Here is a 21839-nt window from a genome sequence, read left to right on the forward strand (position 1 = left end):
CCAGAGCACGAAAGGGATAGGCCTGGTCAGAATGCAAACCAGGCTCTTGACTCCAGGGTCTTATTGGATGAGCCCAGCATGGCCCCGTGTACCCCCGCACTTCACATGGCCTGCGAGCGGCCCGGTCATTCGTCCTGTTGAACCGTCGTCCTTGGGACTATAAAATCGTCATTAGCAAATGTGGCGCCGTTACCCTAAAGGTCATGTTTCTCCAAGTCCCTGGTTTGAAGGCATTTTAGTTCATTCTTGCTAAAACCAGAAGTCTGTTGCCTTTTCCTCCAGGGATTTTCCTCAGTTGTGTTTCCATCCTCATGCAGGGATTCCTTCTTCTTTGGGGCCCCTTACGATCCAGGTGGCACAGTGCCAGATGCGTGGGTGGGGGAGGGGGAGGGAAGAAGGTCATCTCCCCCCTTGCTGGTGTGCAGAAGAATTTCTGCCCGAGCGTAGATCATCTCCTCCTCCCTGTCTGTCGTGTCCCACGTGTTCTTCCATTAGCCACAGAGGAGCCAGGACGGCGGTGCCACCTCTATTTCTTTCCTTCTCGGTAAGTGTAAAGCCATGAAGACGGAGTGGTGGCCAGGCATTCGGTTTCAAAAACAGGAGGAAGGAGAGGAGAGAAATGAATAGCAGATGTCACGGGAAGTGCCCGTTTTTCACAGAACAACGCTTTGTACTTAAGAAGTGGGGGTCGGTGACTCCGTAGACTCCTCATTTCCCTTTCTCTTCTCCAATCCTTTGTGTTCTGACCCTCTCGTAGCAACACGAAGCGCATCTATTCAGTAACGGGCCCTGGCAGGTGGAATCAATGCAGAGAGGGCCTTGGAAAGAGCTGGGAGGTGTTTTGTAGTGTTACACCCGGGGGCAGGTGTGGGGGTTGAGACGTATAACCCAGAAGCTCGTCCTAGAGTGGTATCCTCCTAGAGAAGACTTGTCTGGATCATTTTCAGGCTCAGCGACTCCAGAATATGTCGGCACACCTTTGCATGAGCTTGAAAACCAGATGACAAAGGGGAGCAGCCTTGCTTTGCACATCAGGCAGCTTTCCATCACTTCGTCTTCTGTGGTTCTCAGAAGAGAAGCCCGAACACCTGACACTTTCATGCCCCGTTAGCTCTGAGGTTGGGCTGGAGGCTTTGCATTTTCCCTTCTTCGCCAATCTCTGTGTGAAATGGAAAAAACTTACGTTGGTGACCTCTCCCGATGCGGGTATTGACTAAAGTCATTTGGTAGAAAACACCAAATTTACTTTCATTCTGTCAAACAGGCAGATAGATGGAGGGGCACCTGGGTGGCTCAGTCCGTTACACATCTCCTTTCGGCTCGGGTCATGATCCCAGGGTCCTGGTATTGAGCCCCACGTCTTGCTCCCTGCCCCTCTCCCTCTGCTGCTCCCCCTTGTGCGCTCTCTCTCTCTCTTTCTCTGTGTCAAATAAATACATACAGTCTTTAAAAAATAAAAAATAAATCAAAAATTAAAAAACAGGCAGATGGACATGGTTCACCCCAGAGTGATCCAAGACACTTGGTTCCCATGACTTCCCCCACCCCTCAAAAAAAAAAAAAAAAGTACACATGTGCTCACCTTTACCAATACTTGCCTCAGTGACAAAGTTAAGAATCTACTCTCAGAGTATAAAAAGAGAAAGGGGTGGTGGTGTGTCTCAGATCTTCAGCATGGGTTAGGAACAGGAAGCATGAGAGTTTGGGTTTTCCAGAGTCCTGTGGTGCCATTTTTTATGTGGTTCTTCCTGGCAGTCCTTGTGAGCGCTACCATGCAGTTCTAGAATCCCTTCTGCGTACATTACGTCTTAGGGAATGCAGTCCACCCTTTGTTTCCTCCTGCTTCCCAATTCAACGTCTCCCGAGAAGACCCTAGCAGAAATAACAGTGATAGTGTTTCCACTGGAAATTCTGGGTTGGGTGCCGACCTTATGCCCACACGTCCATTAGATGAAGGTTATTTACTCTTGATAGCTAGCAGATGCCATGACCATCTCCTACAGGCAGGGTTCTGATGTGCCGAGATTAAAGATCTTATTCAAGCACCTGACCTTCCCATGGGACAGGGATTTGAACCTGGTCGGCCTCCCTCCAGAGCACACGCCCTTCCACTGCACCGCATTGCCTGAAATCCGGGGTGCTGGTGCCACAGGCCCTTCCGATTGGGCAGCTTGCATCTCCCCTCTGGGAATGTTCCATGAGCCTGAAGGGGAGGGGCCCCTTGAGAAAGGAATGTTCATGCATCAGTTAAAATAGGTGTCCTCGCCTCTTGTCTTGCCTTCATATTCACAAATGTTCATTTCTTTCTTTCTCTCTTTTTTTATTCTTCCTCGGGATGATGACTGACAGATTAATATATGTCTAACTACATGTCTCAGAAATCAAAGGGAAGGTGCTGTCAGAATCACTTGTCAGAAAATGAGATTAGGCGCACTTGTCATTTGCTGAGGATTGCAGTCTTTCAGAGATAAGGTTTCATTTAATGAGGGTAAAAAGCCTCCTTTAAAAAAAAAGGAGAGGGAGTGAGGGTGGGGAGAGAAGGAGTGATGGTTCTTTTTTCTGATGTCAGCCAAGTGTTTTCTCACCTACGGTGATCCCTCCCGGGGCACCTGGTAGCCCCTGATAATGGCAGCCTGGCCCTCCCCACCCCCTCTGCCGCACACCCACTTCCAAAGCAGCCGCTGTGACCTGCCGTTACCTCTCTTTGGAAGCTGATGCTCCTTTCCTCTGGGAAGAGGGAGCTAAGCATGCACTCTAGATGTAAAAGCAGGCTCCAGAAAGCATGCAGTATAAAGGAAATGTATAGTCACATTTCCCAACAAACTATAAAGAATCCACAATGGATTTCGGTGAGATATGGAGCTTGTCTGACAACTGAAGGGGAACTAATGAGGAACAGAGCTGGATCCCATTGCAACCAATTGTGTTTTGTTATGGAAAATATTTATCAAGTTCTTTTGCATTTGTTGATTCTCTTAAAAGTGACATGGTAAGGTCTCCCGGTATGTGGTATGTGGTGTGATTTACCTCCCAGTACCCTACAATTCACAGTGGCAATTGCTGTCCCGTTAGTAAGCTGCTTACGGACCTCTGGTTGGCCAATGGTACGGAAGTATTTCAGACTAATCCCCAGCCCCGCCTCCAGTCGTGGAAACAGCCTCAGAAATGAAGGACCGATTATGGGAAATGCCCATGACAAGCGGGAAATCCAGATTTAAAGACGGGTTTGTTCCAGTGATCTACTCCAAAACTTAGCGGCGTAAACCACCACCCCTTTATTATGCTCACGGATTCAGTGGTTCAGGAATTTGGACAGGGCACTGCAGGAACGGCTGGTCTCCTCTCCAGGATGTCTGGGGGCCTCGAATCTGAATTCCAGGCCCTAGAATCATCTGGAGACAACTTCCCTCACACGTCCCGTGCCTGGGTGGGGATGACTCAGGGCTGAGCTTGGCCGGGGCCATCCATGGGGGCACCTCCACGAGTCCTTCGCATGTGCCTCGGCCTTTTCAAAATGGCAGCTGGGTTTTGGGGGGAGCTTCCTGGGAGGCAGAAGCAGCAAGGCTTTCCTTGGAAATGGCGCCACTTCTGCCACTGAGTCAAAGCAGTCACGAATTCACCAAATTCAAGGGAGTTGCGGTGTAGCCTCCACCTGTCAACGGGAAGGATTTGTGGCCACATTTTCCAACTACCATGATGCTTTAAAGGTCTCGTTCTCCCCGAGCTTTCATTGACTTCCGTGGACAAGATGGTCTGTGAATGCGAAGTATGGGACATTGGGATTATTTCCTACTAATCTGGCGTGAGCAGCTTCTCCTCTTTATTAAGAAACACATTTATATGTACGTAGGTATAGAATGTCCCTAGGCTAGGGATACTCCTATAGGGAGAGCAAGCCTACGAGCACATTAAATTGCAGCCATAGTTGGAAGGGTGAGGAGCCACGTTCCAGCCCTCTGCCACAGACCACTGAAGACGGACCCCTGCCCTGTGTCTCTCCAGCGCTTTTCCATGGCACCTCGCAACGGCAGTCCGTGCTTGCTACCTCTGTGTTCTTACCGCGTCACTCACTCACTAGTTGATCTGTGGTCCAGCCCAGCCTTGTTCTCCCGCAGCTCTCTGGCTGTTCCCCGGGGACCTGCTGCCTTACCAGCCCTCTGTCCCTTCTCGGGCCTTGTCCTCCCATTCCTCCAATGCGTTTTCCACTCCTGAGCCCCCGTAGCCCCCCGGGACATCTTGCCCTTCCTCGGTTCTGTTGTGACGCTGTCCTGATCTGCCGTCCCTCTTGCCGTGGCTCCTTCCCTGGCCCAGGCAGCACGGCATCTATGGGTCCTGTCCTTGGCGCGGCTTGCTTCCCATGCCACGGCCTGGCCCCGGGAAGTCCTACCCCGTCTTCTCTGCAGAGGACACCCTCGCTTGTGGGCGACTCTGAGCCCTTGCTCCCGTGTTCAGTCCTGAATTCCGGCCTGCAGCTGAGCTTTGCTCATAGTATTTTAGATTCTCTTGACCCAAGCAATTTCTTGATGTTCCTAGCCTCGTGCTACCGTGTTCCTGATTTGATTGGTTGCCTGTCTTCACCTCCCTGCTTTATCCTGCTTCCTGGCCTCTTCAGCATTTTCCTCACCTTACCTCCACCCCATTTCAACTACCTTCTCCGGGCGAAACACCTCGTTCCTGCAAGTCACTGTTCTCCATGTGCTCCCAGGGCACGTCACTTCCGCCTTCTCGTTCCGTGTTTGTCTTCTGGCCTCTCTTATATTGTAGGGGCCCTGTGGGCAAGTCACATGTTTCATTCGGTTTGGTTTGGGGTGGTTTTGGGGGGCACATAGTCCGTACTTAGTAACAGTAGTCTTACCGAATGAACAGCTTTTAGTATACTGTCCAAAAATGGAGCATACAGTAGGCCACACACTGGTGGAGTTTAGGAAAGGCTTTGACGAGATTTAGAGGCTAACAAGGCCAGACGACCGTCCACATCTCGCCTCGCCTATCGGCTCTTCCTCAGAGGGGTACCTGAGGGAGCAAGGCCTGTAAGGACAGTAAGGACGACATTACCAGCTCTATCTACTGAGTGCTCACTACATGCTAGCTCACTGACTCCTCAGCGACGCTGATGTAAGTGCAATGTCCTTTCTGTCCTACAGATGAAGAGACAATGACAAGAAAGTCAAATACTATGCTATATGGTTAGTTGTGTGAAAGCCTACTGCCCCCATACGAGCCTCTCCTCAGCCCATGCGAGATAAGTAAGTGCCTTCAGCTCCCTGGGAGAGCAGGTCCTCTCCTTTTCCCTTAGCCCACTTTCACTCTTGACTGACCCCCAAGCCCAAAGCAACGTCCAGGCCCCCTCAGCTGAGCGGAGTCATCACGAATTCTGGAAGCAGAAAGAAGAACCAAGCGTGTGCAGACTTCCTAAACACATGTGTGTGGCAGTTTTCAAGTCACAGGGACCCTTGTCCACCAGTAGACGTGACCCAATCAAAGTCTTAGATGCTGACCACTCAGATTAGCAACCACGAGGAAAGTGCCAGAAGGAATCTGGGAGAGGTTGCCTTTCTCCCACACAAACCCTAAAGGACTAGATAAGTAAATGGACACCCGTTGGTGTGTGTGTCTTAATATAGTTCTGGAGTAATGAGAGATAAAGTATTTAGGGCAAAGCATTACCAGTCAAGGAATATAAATGAAGGGGGTTTGGGTGTTGTTTGTACTATCCTTCCATCTTTTCTAGAAGTTTGAGACTTTTCAAAATGAAAAGTTGGGAAACATTTTAAAAGAGCTAAAAAAAAAAAGTCATTGTAAGGATGGGAGTCAACAATAAATACACAGGAAAGTGGTCTGAAGCCAGGGATTTTCTGGTCCATCAAAAGGGAAGTGCCAAGAGAGAAGGAAAAAGCTGGAATCTGAGACATATGGTGCTTCTTAGGGGGGTCCTCAGGCTGCTCAAGAGGCTAATTTAACACTAAATCTTACCCCTGGATCCCACAGCCCTTAACGTGACCCAAACTTTCCATTACCAAATTCTGAGGACTTAAATCCTGATATAGTGTGCTTGAATCTGGAATCCGTCTCATCAGTTACAGAGCCATCCTATTGAGGCCACATGTGTCTGTGGAATAAGTTCTTTTCAAGCCAAACTTCCATGTTAGGGGGGAAAAAAAAAGTCCTGAGAGGGAATACATGTGGTCCTCTTCCCCTTCAAGCCCACTTCAGGCTATTTATTGTTTTATTTGATTGTTGAGAAGTCAGAAATGACTAAATTGGTTCCCAATGTGGTCTGCACATTGCCTTGGCCAGGAATGGTCTGGTGAAGACAAAGCCCAGCTTCACAGTTGGTGCTGTTCTGATGGGGGGGGGGGCAGATATGCATGTGCGTGTGTGTGTGTGCGCGCACACGCAGGGCTTAGGGGAGGGTGTATTTTCTTTCTTTCTGAACTCCTTCCCCTGTGGATTTCAGATTAAAAAGTATGTGATGACACATTTACCCTTTTGGTTTTGCTTTTAAAACGTAAAGCTGACAAATATGTTTAATGGACCCGTGGTACCAAGTGACAGAGGCTCAGAGCTTGAGAAGCTCACTTGTGCCCCGACTGTTTTGATGAGGAAGTTAAATTGTCCTCACCCATTGGAAGGATTAAATGCAGACCAGAGCATAATTTGGACATTTCATTGATTTATCAGGAAATTCTCAGAGAGTGGGAACCCCAGAAAAAATAAGTCAAACAGTATGTCCTACTTAGGTATTAATAACGTAAACTCCAAGAAAATGGAAAGAGGAAAAAGTTATTTTCCAGCACAGAGGCTGTTTTCTGTCTATAATCTAGATAGTAGATAATACAGAATCATGAGGTCTTACGAATGGAAGAGAGCCAGAGAGAGACTATCCGTCCCAACCCGTGTGCATTTTAAAGGTGCAGAGAAGGGGCGCCTGGGTGGCGCAGTCGTTAAGCGTCTGCCTTCGGCTCAGGGCGTGATCCCAGCATTATGGGATCGAGCCCCACATCAGGCTCCTCTGCTGGGAGCCTGCTTCTTCCTCTCCCACTCCCCCTGCTTGTGTTCCCTCTCTCACTGGCTGTCTCTCTCTGTCAAATAAATAAATAAAATCTTTAAAAAAAAAAAAAACAAAAATAAGTAAAGGTGCAGAAAAGGTCTCATGACTTTTCCCCAGAGCCGCAACTTAGTGGGGACGGAACCTGTTCTAAAACCGGGATTTTCTGACCTTGCCGATCTGGTCCAGTGCTGTTGCAGCAACCTGACCCTCCCTCTGTGTAATGCTCCTCAGTAGACCCACAACCAGTTGCTGAAACTCGCCAGAGCCCGCTGCCAGTGAGGGTCAGGGCAGTTCTCTAATCCTCGTGTAGGTCAGTTATTTGCAATCATTTTCCTGGCCTTACGCTGTGCCTTTAAACCCAGCCAGGCGTTTCACAAATGCATGTTGTCAGCTGTAAGTGAGCACTGGTAACGGAAAATCCATCACCGCCAGTGCGAACGGAAAAACAACTCCGAGCCCTCGGCCTCGTCGAATGTTGTTTGTAAGCTTGATCTTTGTATAAGAAGGACAGCATTGCGCATTAAAATAAAAGCTACCAGCCAACAGCTGTCTTGTCACCAACCTCCCCTTCTCCAGGAAAAACTCCGGGCTAGGCAATAAATCGCCTTCTTTACCGGCAGCACAAAGGAGAAGTCTCGTTACTTCGAGGCGAGTGGCTATTTGAAAGCCTGGCTACAATTTTCCTGTTTTACTAACACTTGTAATTAAATCCGTCAACTCCCTCTAAGATTCTGTGTAAATACCAGATGCTCACTAAATTTTTTTTCTCCTGGAGAATGTGAAAAGTTGTACACTAACAGTAGAGGAACTTCAAAGGAGGCGTGGACCTGGGTGAAAGTGAGTCTGGGACTGGCCTCCCTGTGAATTCCGCGCCCCACCACGCGGGCCCCTTCCCCGGCCACGGCCACGGCCGGCTTCGGGAGGCAGCAGATGGCCTCTGAGTGGGGCACAGTGGACAGAGAGGCGTGCGGGGAAGGGAGGGCAGGCCCTGCCTCTCCCCCCTGTGTGGCTGCAGCCTGCTTTTCATTTGCTGTGGTCGTAGCCCCACCAGCTGTCACTTGAATTCATGCACTTGATCATAGGGGGATCAGAGGAGGAAGTTTGGGATGGCTCAGGGCAAATCCACCCTTCCTCCTACAGGGTGAGAAAATCCTCTTCCAGTGCCTGTATTCCTCAGGGGGATCGGATACATATTATCTCATTTTTCCCCCCTCGTCTATAAAAGAAGTGTGACTTTTTTGTCCCAGGGGTGATGGTATTTCAGCAGGAGGCAAAGCAGCCCCCCTTGGGTTTTCCAGAATTAAATGTAGTGGCATAGAGTTGTCATTACCTAAAGAGAAAGCTCCAGAAGTGTTAAGTGAATCATGCGAGGCAGTCAGCATAGTGCTGGTGGTTAGACTGCAGTGTCTGGAGTGTGGGTTTCTTGGCATTTGTGATGTAAAAACTGGGAAAGGGTGTTCTCCCCCGCCCCAGCAGATTCACTCTGATTTGTGTGAATTTACTTATAAATATTTCACAGCCTTGAAAGTGGTAGCAAAGTCTTTCTATCATGTGAGCAACCCCCAACCTGCCTTCCTTACCAACTGTCCCCGCTTCCCCGCTGGTTTTGTCGGGCGGGTTGCCACACGGCGGGGGCATTTCAGATCCACAGGTTCTAGGGAGACTCTTGAACGTGTGAGTTTGTGGAAGGGAGCGAGCGCTGACGCACAGAGCCCTGGCCTGTGCCACCTCGGCTACTTTCAGTTTCTATTTGAAACCAAAAATCACAGAAGAGCTGTCAGATGGCAGCTGTGCATTTGGTGGAAATGAGAATTCCAGATTTTATGCTAATTTGGTTTCAGGTTCCTTTGAACCTGCAGCTTCATGAGGCTGTGCTTAAAACTGCAGTCTGTTTCAGATAAAAGAAGGGATTACTAAAGGCTTTTTAGTTTTGCAAACATTCACAGCCTCCAAAAGCAAAGGGAGAGATCAGATTTATTCTTTCATTAACATTGTCATGTTAAGTTTTCTTCTACTTTATCAAATGGAAAACTTTTCCTTCTTTTGGCCAAGATAGTTCCGATTTCAGCATTTTCGTGTTGACATTATCTTTATCTCAGTCGAGTTCCTTCTCTAACCTCAGGGTCCCCGTCATTCCCTCGCAGAGGCAAGAAAGCAAAGGTGGTGCTCGTACATGTATCTCATTCTACCATGTGCTCGCCTGCTTCCTTTTTCTGAACGTTGGGAGTGACCCAGATGGTTGTCTCACTGCCCTATGGCTTTATAACAAACTACAAATTTCATAACTTAAAACACATTTATGTATTTGCTCTCAATTTTGCCATTTGGTCCAGACTCTACAGAGACACTTTCTCTCTGTTCCATGTGGCCTCGGCTAAGGCAAGCTCAGCTGGGCTGGGGGAGCCAAACCCACGATCTTTATCCACATGGTTGGCGAGTTGTTACGGGCCCTTGGCTGGGAACTCAACTAGGTCTTTGGTCCCGAGGCCCATGCGGGTCTGCTTGGGCTTCCTCACAACATGGCAACCTGGTGCCAAAAGGAAAGAAGCAGAAGCTGCCAGACCTTCTTAACACCTGAGCTCTGAAGCTCCAGAACATTACTTTCTCCGCATTCCACTGTTCAAGAGAGTTGCAGGTCCAGCTGTGATTCCAGAATAGAGGACGTAAGCTCCACCTTCTCGTGGGAGCAGAGCATGCACAGACAGAGGTATTAGAGGCCATATTTAGAGCGTAGCTACCACAAAGATTGGCAGTTTAATTAATAACTAGTTTTCAAGAGAATTTACGTGTGTTCTCATGTTAGCCTTAAGATGGAGCGTTTCTGTATTCTGTGAAATTCTAAACTGGTGGCAGTTTGTGGAAAGGTCTTTATAGTTTATTTTTGAGATAATGTCTTCATTCTTTTAGTTGGCAAAGATGTGGTCATTTATTCATAAACTCATTGATCTGAACACTGTTTCTTGACCATTTACTACACATAAGGCATTCCGTAGTAGATGTTAAAGGGAATGATGATGGGGGTGGGGGTGAGGGCGTTAGGGCACAGTCCTGGCCCTTAAGGGATTGAATCTTTGCTCTCCAAAGCAGCATCTTGTGCCCACTAAGGAAATGTAAGGCCCTAAAGGAATGACCGTGTCCAGAGGTGAGCCAAGAAACAGGTAATACATGTCAGACATTGTCTTCAAAGTATTTCCCTAAGGAAGCCCTCAAGATAACCTGTAGTTTAGAGCAGAAGCAATTGCTGATTTAATTAATTTGCAGCAGAGGTCTCTAATTGGAGGTTATACAGGACCGGAGAGGCATTAACAGGACTTTGTAGGCATGCAGGTTTGCCCTTACCCTCAGTAACAGCAATATATGATCATGGCAGCTGGCGTGGATCACAGCCCTTGACCATGCCCAGAGTCTGCCGGTTTGATTCAAAAAGTCCCAGAGATAGAGTCTGCTGTAATGGCCACGTCAGACTTTTCCACTCCGTGCCGACAGTATGCAAGGGGCAGGGAGAGCAGCTAAGACCAGAATAAGGGTGAAAGTCAGAAACATTCGTCAACAGGAACGCTTTCAGGGAAGCTATAAACCAAGGGAATTCTTTGATACTCTGGCTGCCCACATAGTACCCCAGCAACCGTGTGAGTCACCAAAACAGTAGAAGCAAGGGTCGCGTTCTTGCCCAACCAGAATTTCTGCAAATAAATATTTGGACCATTAGGACAGTGCCAAATGCAGCTAAAATGGAAGCACCAAAGCTTTGTTAGGTCCATGTGTATTAGTAGACGTGGAGGAATAGAATTTCCAAGATCCTAAAGATTATCGATACCTGAGGTTACATTTTTCCAGGGCAAAAGAGCAAACCCCTTGAGAGAAGGTCTCAGGGAAAGAAATGCTGACATGCCGGCGGCCACCATTTCTCACATTATGTTTGCAGGTGACCTTAATATACGGTGTCACTCACCCGTCCAACTACAAAACCTCTGAAGGTCAACTACTCACATATCCTGCCTCTGTTAGCACAGCTGAGATGGCCTGACCATGACCCTTTGGGTCTTGGAACCTCTCGAGAGTGTAGGTATCCGAATTTATTTTGACTTAGATCTAGAACTGACATATTTCAGCATTGAGGGTATATGGAATTCCAGGGTTGGCCAAGGGAGTGAGGAATCAAGACTCCCCCTGTCATGCAGATGGCAGAACGTGGTGTACAGCGAGGAAAGTGCTGGAAACACTTGTTAGAACCACGACTCCCTATCAGATCGCATCTCTAGACCCCAGGTGACAAACCCCTGCCAGTATGGAATGGTGTCATCAAGGGGTGACCAAAGCACAGGTGAGAGCCAGGAAGGCTCGGCCTTCTCATGCTCTTCAGCAAAAATAAGATGCCCCTGGGTGACATGAGCAGAGACTGGATGTATTTTTATTTTTCATTGCCTTTCTTTGTGGGATTGTCAGATTCTGAATATTAATATTTTAATGTAGATTTGGTGGCTAAGTAAGAGATAGTTTATGGGTCTTACACTTTTTTCCCTTTGTAGTTTATAGTACACTGTGAAGTTTGAAAGTAAAATTCTTTTTCTTGACTTCTACACTTGGAAAATATTTATTCCCCCCTGCGTCTCAATAGTGTGCGTCGTAAACTAACCCGGTTCGGTTTATTTACTTCCCGCTTGTTGCAGCCCCATGATCAATTGTAGCAACACAGGCATATAATGGTAGAGGCTTTTGCTTTACAACAGCAAGAGCGTGAGATATTGTAGCCTCCTTTCAGAGTGATAAGTAATGAAGCTTCCATTTTAAAACTGCCTATGTGGAGGGGCTTGGGGCCACCCGAAGTTGACTAGCCATGCATCACTCGGGGAGGCAATCACGATCTACAGGTTCAAATGAATCGGCCAATGCAGGAGAAATCCCTAGGACCCAGAAAGAGTTTTAATCTAGGCTGGACATCATGGAAGGCGTCATGTCAGGAGTCAGCAGAGGTGGGAAGCAGGACAGTGTTGGCAACGGGGCAGTTTCCTGCTTCCTGGTGGTGCGCAACCTGTTGACTCCCATTCTGCAAGCGAGGGCTGTTGGTCGCCTGCCACGAGGAAGGAGCAGCAGCCCCCGCAGCCCGGGTAAACCCCACGTTCCTGTGGACTTCTCAGTGGTGTCCTCCACCCTGAGTCTCCCTGCACTTTATCAGGCACCCCGATGCCTTACCAGCAGGCTGGGAAAACCTCAGCCACCTATTCGTTCTCTCTCGGCAGACGGCTATTGAGGGAGGCCTCCCGGTACTACGCTGGGTACCAGACAGGTGCACAAATTCCAAGTTGTGAATTATGTCCGCAGGAAACCAGGTCGGTTCGGAAAGAAGGCATATCACAGGGAACAGGCTAGCATTGTATCCTGACAAATAGATAATAAAATGCTGAGTGCTCCAGGCTCCTGTCTGTTCCTTATCCCGCTACTATGCTCTGATGTGAATAAAGATGCGGGAGACCTAGTCCTCGATGGTCGAATTTAAAATCGCATTGAGGTGGTGGGTATTCCCCACAAAGAAAAGGAACCAAAAAGCAAACCATGCCTCTGCACCAGTAGGAAACCGTTCCTGTAGTCACAGATCACAGCGTAGGCCTGTTTAAGACAGAAATTAAAATTCAGCACACCAAAATGACATAATTGGGATGAACGCTATTTTACGTTTGAAGAATCGAAGCTCTCACCGTTAGGAGGTGGCTTACATCTTGAAGCCTGGTGAACTCTCATGGCATTTTGCTTGACTCAAGATTGGATTTTATCATCTATCAAGAAGATCCACATTGCCCCCGTCCCACCAGCCTTCTTAGTGACCGAAGTTATCCAATCTCCTGGTTCGACCCCGTCTGAAAGGATTGTTAACAGTAGTGCCTGTGTGAGTGGGGCTCCCTTACACAGGTGGTGTGTCCTCTAGGACTGGTGTCGTTTTCGATGTACGGGCGATGTTTCTCATGGTGGTCCTCATTATCATCGTGGTGGTTCGCATTGAAAAAATCCCGTAGAAGGCATGGCTAGTAGAATGGACGTTGTAGCCGTACTGGAATATACTTTTGTTTCGTTGGCCTCCACAGTAATCAAAAAAGAGTGCCACCTTCGATCATGGTAGTCAACACACAGAACCGCTTACTAAGTGACAGGTTACACTCTGGAGATAGGGATACTGTTGTCCCCGTACCTCAGATCAAGATGAAGAAGCTACAGCACGGAGAGTGAAGAGATTTTTCCCAAGGTCTCCTGGCTCAGAAATGACAGGGTCACAATGTCAGCAAGACGCTGGCTCGTCACCTGTACCCAAAGAATGGATAGAGACTTGTATTTCCAATGCTTGAAGAGCTTTAGAATTTGAAAAGATCAAGCTCCTAGAGACACAGAAATAACCCAGGTGGGGTGACCTCTTTCCCAAGGCCGGTTGAAGACACAGTCATGTATTATCACTCCTCTTTAGTGGTCTTCTTTTACCACGTAATTTAAAATATAGAAGCTCGAGGGGCGCCTGGCTGGTTCTGTCAGTAGAGTGTGCGACTCTGGGTCTTGGGGTTGCGAGCTTGAGACCCACATTGGGCACAGGGTTACTAAAAATAAATAAAAGATAGAAGCTCGAGGACATTTTCGTAAAGACTTCCTCTTTCTTAAACTCCCTCCACCCCCCAAGAGTCACCAACCCATGTTCTGTTAGGGTATGCCTGAAGTTTATTACATTCAGGAGCGAGGACACCACAAAATTAATGAGCTTTTTCTTTCTAAGATGCCCCACAGAAGGCCAGAATCTATAAGAAATACTTTACCAAAAAAAAAAAAAAGTTTAATCTCCGTCTGGTAATTTGTGACACCAATTGAATCAAATCACATTTTAAGCTTCAGAACTTTGCCATTTTCCATTGATTTAGAAGAACTGCCATTAGTTTAAAAACAAATCTTTCGATGCATTTTGAGACTTGAGAAAGATGACTCCATATTTTTATTTCGCTTGGGTTTGGTCTGTGTTCGTTTGTTCGTGTTTAAGTTTTAACTGTAAATCATAACCTTGGCTAAGGTCTTTGGTCATATATTAAAATTCGGCTTTGTTTCTGAAATAACTGATCGGACACTGGGAAGACCGTTGAGTCCATATTCTTGTTATCTGCGTCGTGTTAGCGTACCCACCTTGTAAGACCTGCCCCCCTTAGGTCTGGTTCAGAAGTGGAAGGTGATGTTAAGAGGCCCTGAGTGCTTGGTATGTTAAACCTTCTGCATATAACATAGTGGCTTCCAGCCACCTTTTTTCTTTTATTATTCATTTATTTTCGAGAGAGAGCATGCGTGCACACAAGTTGGGGGGAGGGGCAGAGGGGGAGAGAGCATCTCAGGCAGAGTCTCCGCTGAGCTTGGAGCCTGACTCAGGGCTCAGTCTCACGACCCAGGAGATCAGGACCTGAGCCGAAGCCAAGAGTCAGATGCTTTACCGACTAAGCCACCCAGGCACCCGTACCAGCCACCTTTAGATGAAAATGACAATAAAGGGAAGCTGAGTTTCTCAAGGAAAAATGACCACCACCACCACATGATGAATCTTGATTCTTGAAAGTCAGACCCCAGACCAGGATCCAGCTACCCTGGGTGATCATTCTTTTCCCTTCCCTTTCCTTCTTTCTTCTTCGTACTTCTACTGCTGTCCTGTACCTCTTCCTTTCCAATGCTGACATTGATTCCCGCCCTTCCAGAAAGGAGGGGGACTAGAACAACCTGGAAACCAATCAGAACGCACTCATCTACGTGTTTGCGGAGAGGCTGAGGAAGGGAGCCAGCCAGGTGGTGGTGGCGGCCTGGCAGGGCCAGGATCACAGGCGGGCACCAGGGAACGGAATATGGCCACAGCGTGCAGACGCCGGTTCTCTGGGTTCCCTCGGGGCTTGGCCATTGGCATTTCCACATTCCTCCCGATTACAAAAAATCAAAATACAGGAACACATGCAGATTTATCCCAGGCTTCTCTGAGATCTAATCCTTGATAATCAGAGATGACGATCTAATGCAAGGCCTGGTGAATTGTCAGAAAGGCTGCGGGATAAAAGCACTGCGGAGGGCTAAGTGCTTGTTTTCCTTGGTCAGCTAAGTTCCCCCACGCTTTTGTGCATCTCCGTTTACCCTGTGGGGACCTGGCAGGAGCTCTGGCAATCTCTTCCCTGTAATATTGATTTTATTAGAGCAACAAGACAAGAAAACCGTCCCATTCTGATTGCTCCAAAAGAAACAACATTTTAATGTCTTTTCTTGAAAATTTAATGTTTGCCTTTGAGCTATCTTCTTACTGCAGGAACAGCTTCAGAATGAATGCCCCTAGCCTGAGGGCCTCAGCTGGGTTTTGTGACATCTTATAAGCAATGGGAAAATCCAAGTCCTAACTTATGTCCTCAGCCGAGGCACCCTTCCTTCTGACTTCTTTGGGGGTAGAGGTAGAGAAAAATGGCTATTACCTATCTTTAAAAAGGGGGGGGGTCTTTAGAAACACCACATAGTGCTGCCAGTTGGGGAGGGGTCAGGCTAGAGAAGAGACCCCCTTATTTCCAAAATTCCTTGAATATAGAGGTTAAAGAAAAACATGCCATTCAGCAAGCACCCCTTTTCCCCCTTGAGAGATTTTTCAGGAGTGCCATGAAATCAAACTGTGATGGATGTTGAACTCCAAAGAGGTGAGGAAGGGACGTTATTGCTTTAAGCCAGTCTCCATGGCATTTGTATGTGATGTACGTCTCTCCCCAGCCCCGTTCCTCCTTCTCTGCTCTGCTGCGCTCCAGGTACCAGTGGCACCAGCAGGGACATCCGGAGCTGTCCTCACTCCCCTGGTATGCCCGCTCCCCTCTACCCTAGAACCCTCCTGGGTGCGACCTAGGCCTTGCTTGCCCCTTTCTTTTCCCTCGCGCTGAGAAAATCACAGCAACTTCCCCTGCGCACCAAGGAGGGACCCCGCCAAGCTGCAGACACGGACTTAAAGCTCCAGATGTTTGCAGAGGGTCTCCTCACCCCCACGTATGGCCCAGTACCTTTTCAGGGCCTTCGGTGGTCAAGATAGTGGGTAAGGAGGCCAGACTTCGGCAGAGGGGCTACCAGGCTAGACAGAAGGGAGCTGGGTATGCTCTGGCAGGAGTGGGTTGCCCAGGGGAATCCACCCAACACCAAGTTCATGGGCATTGAGCCCCCACACCCTCCTTTCCAGATCCTACACAGGGCCCTGGAGTACACGGTGGTGATAAATGATCGAGTGATAGTAATTGCTGCCCATTTAGTGAGGCCGTGGCGTCCTTTCATCCCTTCCCTGAGTCTGGTAGACGCTGGGGGAACCGAGCAGCTCCACCTTTGTGGCCGTGAGGTGTACAGATGTCAGTGGATTTGAAGAATAAGGGGTGGGGGGTGTCTGTAAATGGCCCGTTCATGGGCTCGATTGTCCCTAGGACTTAACCAGCTGCATTTAGTCTTTGATCATGGTAGGAGTGAGGTTAGATGAAGACCTTTTTGTTCTAATACTGGACTCTGACCTCCCCCCCCCCGCCTTCATTTTAAACAGCGTACTTATTATTTTGTACTGAGCACCTACTGTGTGCGGCCGCTTTACTACATACATCACTTTGTCAGCAAGCCCTCACACCGCCCAGAGAGCCCGCTCTTTGCACAGGAGACTGGCCTAGTCTCAGTCCAACCCCGGGCTGCGGGCCTAGTGGCCTTTCCCTGCCGCGGCGCAATATTGGAAGCGGCGACTGCGGGGAGGGCGAGGAGCGTTGCAGTTCCCGCCGCGCCCGCCCGCGGGGCAGGCAGCCTTGGGGAGCCGGGGCCCGAGGCGCGGGGGGAGCGACAGCTGTCGATGTCGCGCCCGGGGACTGCGCCCCCGCGGGGCCGACCCGGCGCCGGGGCCGAGAGGAGGGGCGGCGAGGGGCGGGGCGCGCGGGGCGGGACGGAGGAGGGGCGGCGGCACCGGCGGCTCGGGCTCGGCGCGCCGAGGAAGTCCCGCTCCGAGAGCTGCGAGCGTCTGGAGAAGGCGCGCTCCGCGCAGTCGGGGAGCGAAGTCCGGAGCGAGGGGCCCCCGTACCGCCGCCGCCCCCTCCTGCCACCCGTCCAGCCTGGGAGCCCGCGGCGCCGGCGGCGGCCGCCGATGGAGTTCACTTGAGCTGGGAGCCGGCGGGAGAGGCAGGCGCCCGCGAGCGGAGCGCGGGCCGGAGCCCAGCCAGCCCCGGGCGCTCCCCGCCGCCCGCCCGCCTCCCGCGAGCTCCGGCCAGGAGGCGCCGTCGGCCCCGCGCAGCCCGCCCGGCGCCCCGGCCGCTGCAGCGCTTCGGCGCCGCGCCCGGCGAGATCGGCCCCGAATAAAGACTCCCGGAGCGTCTGCCTCCAGCGCCTCGGCGGCGGCGGCGGAACCAGGACCAGTCGGGCCGCGGCGCTGCTGGAGAGGCGGCACCGGCAGTCGGGGAGCCCGAAGCGGCCGCCGGGGAGAAGCCGCCGCCGCCGCGCGCCCTCCTCCTCCTCCTCCTCCTCCTCCTCCTCCTCCTCCTCCTCCTCCTCCTCCTCCTCCTCCCTCTCCCTCCTCCCTCCCTCCGCACATGGTCTCCTTTGTCCTGTCGCCGCCGCCGCCGCCTCGCTCTTAGCTCCGCGCGCCGCGGCCGCGGCTCGGGCCGCTCCTCTCCGCCTCACCCGCCCGCCGGCCCACCCGGGACGCTGCTCGGGTCCCCGCCGTGCCCGGCCGACCCGCGCGCCGCAGGAGCGGCCCGGAGGCAGCGGGCGGGCGCGGACCCGGCGCTCCCCCCGCCGCCCGCCGCCTGCGCCCGGCCTCGGCCGCGCTGGATGTGTGCGCGGCGCTGGCGCTCGGCCGCCGCCAGCTGCTGCTCTCGTACGGATTTGGGTCCCGTGCATCCGCTTTCAGACTTTCGCGAGGAACCGAGGAGAGACTTGCGGACGCAGCCCGGTCGGAGTTGGGCGTTTTCTCTTCGTGTGTTTGGCTGGTTTTTACCCTGGTCTCTGCCGATCCCCCATCGTGAGCCCTGCTAAGGAACCAAACCATGAACTTGGGGCTGACAGGACCGCTTAACCCTTTGCAACCAGGTAATGCAGCCCCAGGGGCGCGGCTCCCTAGCTCACCGCCTGCGCTCGGAAGGGAGGCGGCCGGGTCGGGGGTCTTTGTTGCGGCGGCCGGGCCCGCGGGCAGGGGTGGCAGGGGCGGGCGCCTCGCGTCTGGCGCGCCCGGGCCCCCCTTCGTCACCCCTCCTCCCTCTGCCCTCCCTCACTCCCTCCCTCCCTCCGCGGCCCGGTCGCCCGCCTTTGTACTTTACTCCGTGGGCCGGCCGGCCAGCCTCGGCCGGGGAGCGGCAGCGCGGTCCTGCCCGGGAGGGCTGGGGGTCCGCCGCCGGCCTGGCGCCTCCCGTCCCGAGGGGCTCCGGCTGACCGGGGCCCGGGGCCCGCACCGGCTCGGGCTGGAGACCGTGGAGCGGTGTGGCCCTGCCACGCCGAGGTCGGGATCTCGGCCCGCGCGCGGTGCCCAGGGAAGCCAAAGGAGGTCTGGGCTCGGGATCGGCGGCAGTGGCTGAAAGAACTGGCGCTTAAGTTTCGAGGAGGCTTTCGTTTCTTGTTGGGAAGTCCCTCTTCCCGAGGTGCGGTTGCGGAGGGCTCCCCGGGCTCTGCGGCCGGAGGGAATGAGGGTGGCCCTCGAACCCGAGCGGCCACGTCCCACCCCCGTCTGCACGGAATGCTTTTATTCGTTGTCTCATGCTCGACGCTCTTTAGTCCAATCTGTTTGACATATTAACTTTTCTCTAAACACCAACTAAATTTTTTGTATTAAAAAAAAAAAAATCTACCTCCCCCCCCGCATGAAAAGCAGACAAGAGGAGAGAGCTTTGTTTTTCTATCATTTTTAAATGCAGCCACTTCCCGCCCTCACCTTCCCAAAACCGAGCCACGGGGATGAAACGAAATGAGGGTAAAATCTAGAAATCCTTAGCATGTAAAGGTACCCCTGTGTTTAAAAAAGAAGAAGAAGAACGGAAGGGAAAGCTCCACTCGCCTCCTTAACTCTTGCTGACTATATTTCTATTAGACGTTCCTATTGAAAAAAAAAAAAAAAAAAGAAAAGAAAACTAAAAAAAAAAAAAAAAAATCAGCCAGGAAAATAGCCCAGGGAATGCAAGGAATTGCAGACTCTTTCCCTAAAACCCATGAAAAAACGTCCTAAAGATTAAGACCCAAGGAGCCAAATAATTTGCACAAATGCTTGAAAGGCGGAAGTAGAATTTGGGAAGTTGATGGAGGAAATGTAAAGAATTTTCTTGTAGTTTCCAGTTTAGACTTTGGCTCTTTTGACTCTTCTCTGACTTGTTAGGACAGTGGTCCGCCATAGTTTCCACCACCTGGGTGGGAGAAAGAAGAGATCCAGAATCCTTTTCCGATTAGCCAACGTCCCATTGCAGTCATTTTCTTTGGGGTGTTTTTCTGCAGAGGCCTTTTTGAGAGGGCCCCTTCTCCAGTTGTAAGAGCTTATGGCATGTTTCAGAAAATTAAAGGGCTCAGAAAGCTTTTATTAGAAGGCACGCTCCTAAGCCTCTCCGAATATCCTGTCAGACTTATTTCCTTAATAACTTACTGGTTGGCATCGTAATAATCACATCCTCTAAGTTCGCTTCAGACAGAAGGATCCCTTAGCCGCCTCCTGGAGAATAGGATGTGTTGTGGAGCCCAGTGGAGCCGACAAAGGCGGCAGCCCCAAGGAGGTGTTTCAGACAACCAAAAGGCCTTTTCACCTGCTGCTCACTCCTATTTGATCTCCCTCTCTCAAACACACATGCACGCACATCCCAAGTGCAAATAAAAACTCAATCCGGGGCCATTTCCTTTCCTTACCCGTGTTTTCTGCATTTGGGGTGCAGTCGTTTGTTTTCCTCTTTCTTTGGGCCAATTAGACTCCTCTTAATAAGCAATCCCCATATCTGCAAGGATTAGTTCAGTTTTAAAATGATTTCATTAATGGGCTTTTTTTTTCCTTTGAAATAGATCAGCTGGAGTTTTTTTTTTTTTTCAGCCATGAATTTAGCAGAGCCCTTCCACTTTGAACTAAGAGATGCTTTTTTCGTTCAAGAATGGTGAAATACTTATCTCTGAGTTTTTAGCAGGAGAAACTCACGTTCCTAGAAATCTCCCTTGGTATCACAGTGTAACCACATTCTTCCTGTCATTTTTGCCTTTGTAACAGTCTTCTTGATTTGTTTAATGGATATCTTCTTTCCCTCCCCATGCCACACTTTTTTTGGCGGCTTATTTTTATGAAAAGCTATTATCATATACAATTTAATGTTATTAACTTTAAGATGTCAGGAAGTCCTTTGGCGTGTTTTTTATTCGTGCAAAATTTTTTTAAAAAGCTATCTAGAATTTATGTTAAGCTGTTTATGCATAAATGTATATGCAGTCCAGCACTTGTTTTACTCATCGATTCCTTTTTTCCCTTGATCCATTAATTTTCTCCGAACCACCCCTACAGGATGAATATTAGAAGGAAAAGAGAGGGGAAAAAATCCTCATAATAAAAATATTTTATGTCTTTCTCTATCACTTGCATCGAGAACTAGAACATGTTCCCCAGATATACCCAAGAATATCTCTTTTTCATCAACATAACACAGAGGGCTAAATTGAGTATCTTCTTTGTCCCTAAAAGCCAGCCCCAGAGTCAGAATATGCTATACTTCAAATATACCCTCCCCCATTTCTTATAGTTCTCTCTATATTTATTCAACATTCTATGCTTTGCTTTGTCAAAACACACTTCTCTATGTATAGAGTGTGAAAGACAAGTGATTTACAAGGGTTGCATATCAAAAACAGCATAGACACAACACAGCCATTGTAACTTTCACTGTGGATCCATCTTCAAACTATAGAGCGGGGGTGCTGGTTTTCAATTGAATTGTTTAAATTTTCTAGAAGTTCTAGAAATATTCCGTGCTTCTGCAACATTGCACCATTCCCTCCAAACCAACTTCGTGTTTATTTTTCAGCCCATGAGTGTGTAATTTACATTGGCTTTACTCTTGCTGTTTAAACAGGCTTATTTCACTTTCCTCAAGCCAGTGTAATAATTAGCAGACACAATTTCTGGAAAATGAACAGGATAATAATGCTGATGATATGCATAGTGTCGGGTTGTGGGCCAGGTCAGCTGGCTTCTGTTTCGACACCAAGGTCATCCTGGTTACTAGGAAGAACAGGGATCTTGGGGTCATCGGATGAATCTTTACATTAATTTCTGGAAGTGCTAGTCAACACTTTTTAGTGAGAAAAGGCTTAGCGTTAAATAATAGGCATTTCTGGATTGTGAAAGAAAATTGAAAAATAGGCATGTCTGCACATATCAAGGGGAAAAAAAAAGTACCATTTCCAAAATAATGATCTGTCAACGAAATTGCAAAATCATTATGTGAATGAGCTGAATTGCTTTGTGTATCATCTCATAGAAATATGTTTTGCACAGATAATATGTCTAATAAGGACACGTTTTTTAAAATCAGATTTTTCCCCCAGCACATAGCTGCACTGCAGGTCCGTCTCGTGCAGTGAAACAGCACCACCTTATGGACGATTGGGCGAATTGCTGCTCTCCCTGTCAGGCTTTTCTAAAAGTGCAGTGAATTGATTTAAAATCATGGTAGTGATGATGCTGATGACAATATCAATGACCATAATAACTTTTTTCCCCCTTTCTTGTTTTTCAGGCATCAGATGCCAGCTCTGAAAAACTCTTCAATACTGTTATTGTAAACAAAGGTAA

At 49.5% G+C, this 21839-nt stretch overlaps 1 protein-coding gene across 5 annotated transcripts in view; it reads left to right on the forward strand.

The window, feature by feature from the left end:
* Positions 1–21839, forward strand: part of AUTS2 (activator of transcription and developmental regulator AUTS2) — a 1104184-nt gene that overhangs the window by 998311 nt on the left and 84034 nt on the right. For all 5 annotated transcript variants that reach the window (XM_087868306.1, XM_045786143.2, XM_087868320.1 and 2 more), the window contains one exon: positions 21784–21835. In XM_087868306.1, coding sequence (XP_087724432.1) covers positions 21784–21835 — 52 coding nt within the window. The remainder of the gene's footprint in view (positions 1–21783; positions 21836–21839) is intronic.

Source organism: Ursus americanus, chromosome 2 (genome assembly GCF_024610735.1).
Source record: "Ursus americanus isolate L20-20 chromosome 2, mUrsAme1.1.p, whole genome shotgun sequence".
NCBI classification, from domain to species: Eukaryota; Metazoa; Chordata; class Mammalia; order Carnivora; family Ursidae; genus Ursus; species Ursus americanus.